General features: G+C 51.0%; 1 protein-coding gene across 1 annotated transcript; it reads right to left on the bottom strand.

Moving 5' to 3' along the window:
- Positions 1 to 407: 407 nt before the first annotated feature.
- LOC132406634 (beta-4C adrenergic receptor) lies at positions 408 to 1,553 on the bottom strand. Its single transcript, XM_059992437.1, has 2 exons — positions 1,533 to 1,553; positions 408 to 1,454 (listed from the first exon to the last, which is right to left on the bottom strand). Exons 1-2 carry the CDS (start codon positions 1,551 to 1,553, stop codon positions 408 to 410), a joined length of 1,068 nt encoding a protein of 355 aa, XP_059848420.1.
- Between the last annotated feature and the right edge of the window lie 1,485 nt (positions 1,554 to 3,038).

The raw sequence follows: 3,038 nt of genomic DNA, 5'->3' as shown, positions 1-3,038 counted from the left end.
CGATGCAGCCGGTTTGGCAAGCTCCCGTTACACCAATATAAAAAGAACCAGTTACTGTATTTTGTTTTTGTCAATGTTCCCTAGAGGATATATTTTGAGGATGTCGGGGATAATTTTCGAGTGCCTGCAAGTGTCATGAAATCCTTTTCATCTCAGTTGGACGTTGTTGAAAGGCAGAATTACTGACTGTGATGTCCATTCATCAGTAATGAGCCTTAAATGTTCGTATTCCCCCTCTCTCTGGAGGGGACGTAAACAACCAACTATTTCTCTCAAAGGCCAGTGTTGACGCCTGTAGCTGAACTATAACATCAAAGTGACGTTCCCTAATAATATATCACATAAAAGATAGCATTTGAAAACGTTAATTTCTTTCGAATTGAGTGGATCAAAAGGATGGTCTATTATCACTCAGTAAAGGGCTGTAGCCCTGCGGGCAAACGGAAGTTCTGTACGTTCGGGGTTTTGTCCGGCAACGCCCGCAGGGTTTTGTGGAACAGTTGCTGCACCCCTTTGCAGAATCTTTGGTCTCTGACACTGTAGATGACAAAATTACAGCAGCTGTTGGCGGCCAAGATCCAGAAAGCAAAGAAGGAAAAGGTGCACCAACTATGGCCGCTGACATTGCCCACGACGAAAGCGGCGATCGGACTGAAGGATGCGGTGAAGGTGAAGGTCAGGATGGCGATGGTTTTTGCCGCTTTGATGTCTGAGAAGGACGGGCGCAGGGGCCCGCGGAAGTTGTCGGTTTCGACCAAGCACTTGCGCTGCTTGGAGCAGCGGCGGATGGTGCTGAAGGACAGCGCGTTGACCACCAAGGTGCAGCCCAGGAGGGTGAAGTCAAAGGCGGGGAAGAGCAGCAGGATGCTCCAGCTGGAGTGCTTCGGGGCCTGGGCCACGAACGCGTAGTTGCACATACGGCTGCACTCGTTGTACCTCAGGGTGAAGTGGTCGCTGAACATCAGGGGGGCCGTGGCCAGCAGGAAGGCGGCCAGCCAAGAGCAGCAGATGGTCGCCAGGGTCCTCCTGCGGGTCACCACGGTTTCCTTGTGCAGGGGCTTTAGGATGGCCACGCTGCGCTCTACCGTCAGCAGGAAGATGGTGCTGATGGAGACAAAGGTGCAGCCAGCGAACACCAGCCCGACCAGGTGACAGGGCTGCCAGAACGCCCCGGCTCCCCTGGCCGAGTAGCCCCGGGCCCAGGCGGGCGGCGCCCCACCGCTCACCATCCAAACGATCTCGGTGTAGGCGGAGAAGGGGACGACCAACACCCCAACCATCAGGTCAGCCAGGGCCAGGGAGACTTTCAGGTACCCCTGCGGGGTCCGGAAATGCCTCGTCCCCAGGAACACGGTCACTGTGATGGCGTTGCCCACAATCACCGCGCAAGCCAGGATAGTCATGAAGGCGATGACCAGAATCCGGTGGAGCGGAGCGCAACAACACCAGCTGCACACATGTCCGGTCCCGGTTCCGTTCGTCTCCGGAGTGGTCCATCTTTGGCCACGGCACCAAGCACCCTCCGCGCTAAAGTTACTGAGCTCCTCCGGCATTGCACTGAAGTACATGGAATTCTCAGCAGAAGACGGTGACTAGCCCAGTCCGGCCGAAGACCCAGCGCCGAAATACCGTCACCTACAACAGAACGGGAGAGTTCAGGTGGACAAGCAAGACAGCAGCGCCGACCGCGCTAAATCTGACCGAAGAAAGACAAATTATGCAGGAAACAGTTAAAATATTAATTCACTCTGGAGACGGGATATTGAAAACAGTGAAATAATATATGTATATCTGCAGCTCAAAGGGCAAACATAGTTCACCCGGTCAGTGGCTGAGCAACCATACCCTCTGTACTTCACACCGACACCGGCGTGTAGATGCCAGACAACACAAAGGGTTGGATGAAAAACAAAAACAAGCTCTAAAGTTGCAGTTTTATGATTCCCGCTCAGCTGACGCCTATTATCGAAATATAAACACTTTTTAAAAATTGGTGACACTTACAGGGAAGGGGGAATATTCAGTTTTGAGTGGGGTTGGTCGAGATAACTGGTAAACTCTGTGAACGAGCCAGTGAAAGAACGATGGCCCGAACGATCTCTTCCTGTGCTTTAACACTCGGTAATTTTAACACATCGCTAACAAATCCATCAGGCTCCTTAACTAGCTTTTGGTTTAGTTTTTTTAAGATTGTGTAAATCTTCTAGCGTCGCCAAAACAAAAAGAAACTCGCGCTCTCGCGAACCCTGGTAAATGTGGTGAATAACAGCCCAATCACCCTTAAGAACCTGTAGTGCGATGGAAGGTCCGCTTATTGCCAGCGGGCTGGTAAATCTCACTTTGCCTCGGAGCTACTCGATGGTGGCTTCCAAGATTCCGTTCCCGCCCTCCGAGAGGGACCTTGCGCTCCCTCCTGACCCAAGTCAGCATCAATCTTCTGTCCATTCCACAGATGTTCCAACCACGGGATAAAGGAATCTTCTCTGCACTTCAAGGGAATGCTGGGGCACAACTACTGTGGTAGCATCTGAGGCGGGTTCCCACAGACTTTCCTTGAGGCAATGGCCAGGCACGAGGCGGTGCGGTCAGGATGCGAACCTACAGCATTTACAGCGGGCTGTGGTTGCCTCCAATAAACGCAGCAACTTCTCGAACTCAATCGCGGAAAACAAAATGCGTTCAAACCAATCAAATTCCAGGCACGAGCAGCTTTTACAGGCTTTCAAAAAGGCAAAGATGTTGTAAAATTAGCACAAAAGATATATCACGCGAAATGGAGAAAATGTGATGTACAAATACTGAGGAAGTTGAGAATTTGCAATTCCATTTAGCAGAAAGGATTTACTGTGACATTAAATTAAATCCGCGGAATCTGAAATACACACACACACACATGCAGGAGAGGGAGGTCTCAGGTGGAAACATTCACCGTTCATTTCTCTTCATTGATGGTGCCGGAGCCGCCGACTTTTTTCTCCTGCGGTTTGTCTCTTACTCCAGATTTCCAGCATCTGTAGACACTCTTGGGTCTCAATGGA

The sequence above is a fragment of the Hypanus sabinus genome, chromosome 17 (assembly GCF_030144855.1).
Source record: "Hypanus sabinus isolate sHypSab1 chromosome 17, sHypSab1.hap1, whole genome shotgun sequence".
NCBI classification, from domain to species: domain Eukaryota; kingdom Metazoa; phylum Chordata; class Chondrichthyes; order Myliobatiformes; family Dasyatidae; genus Hypanus; species Hypanus sabinus.
The sequence above is the reverse complement of the archived record's forward strand: the minus strand, read 5'-3'. Positions and strand labels throughout refer to the sequence as shown.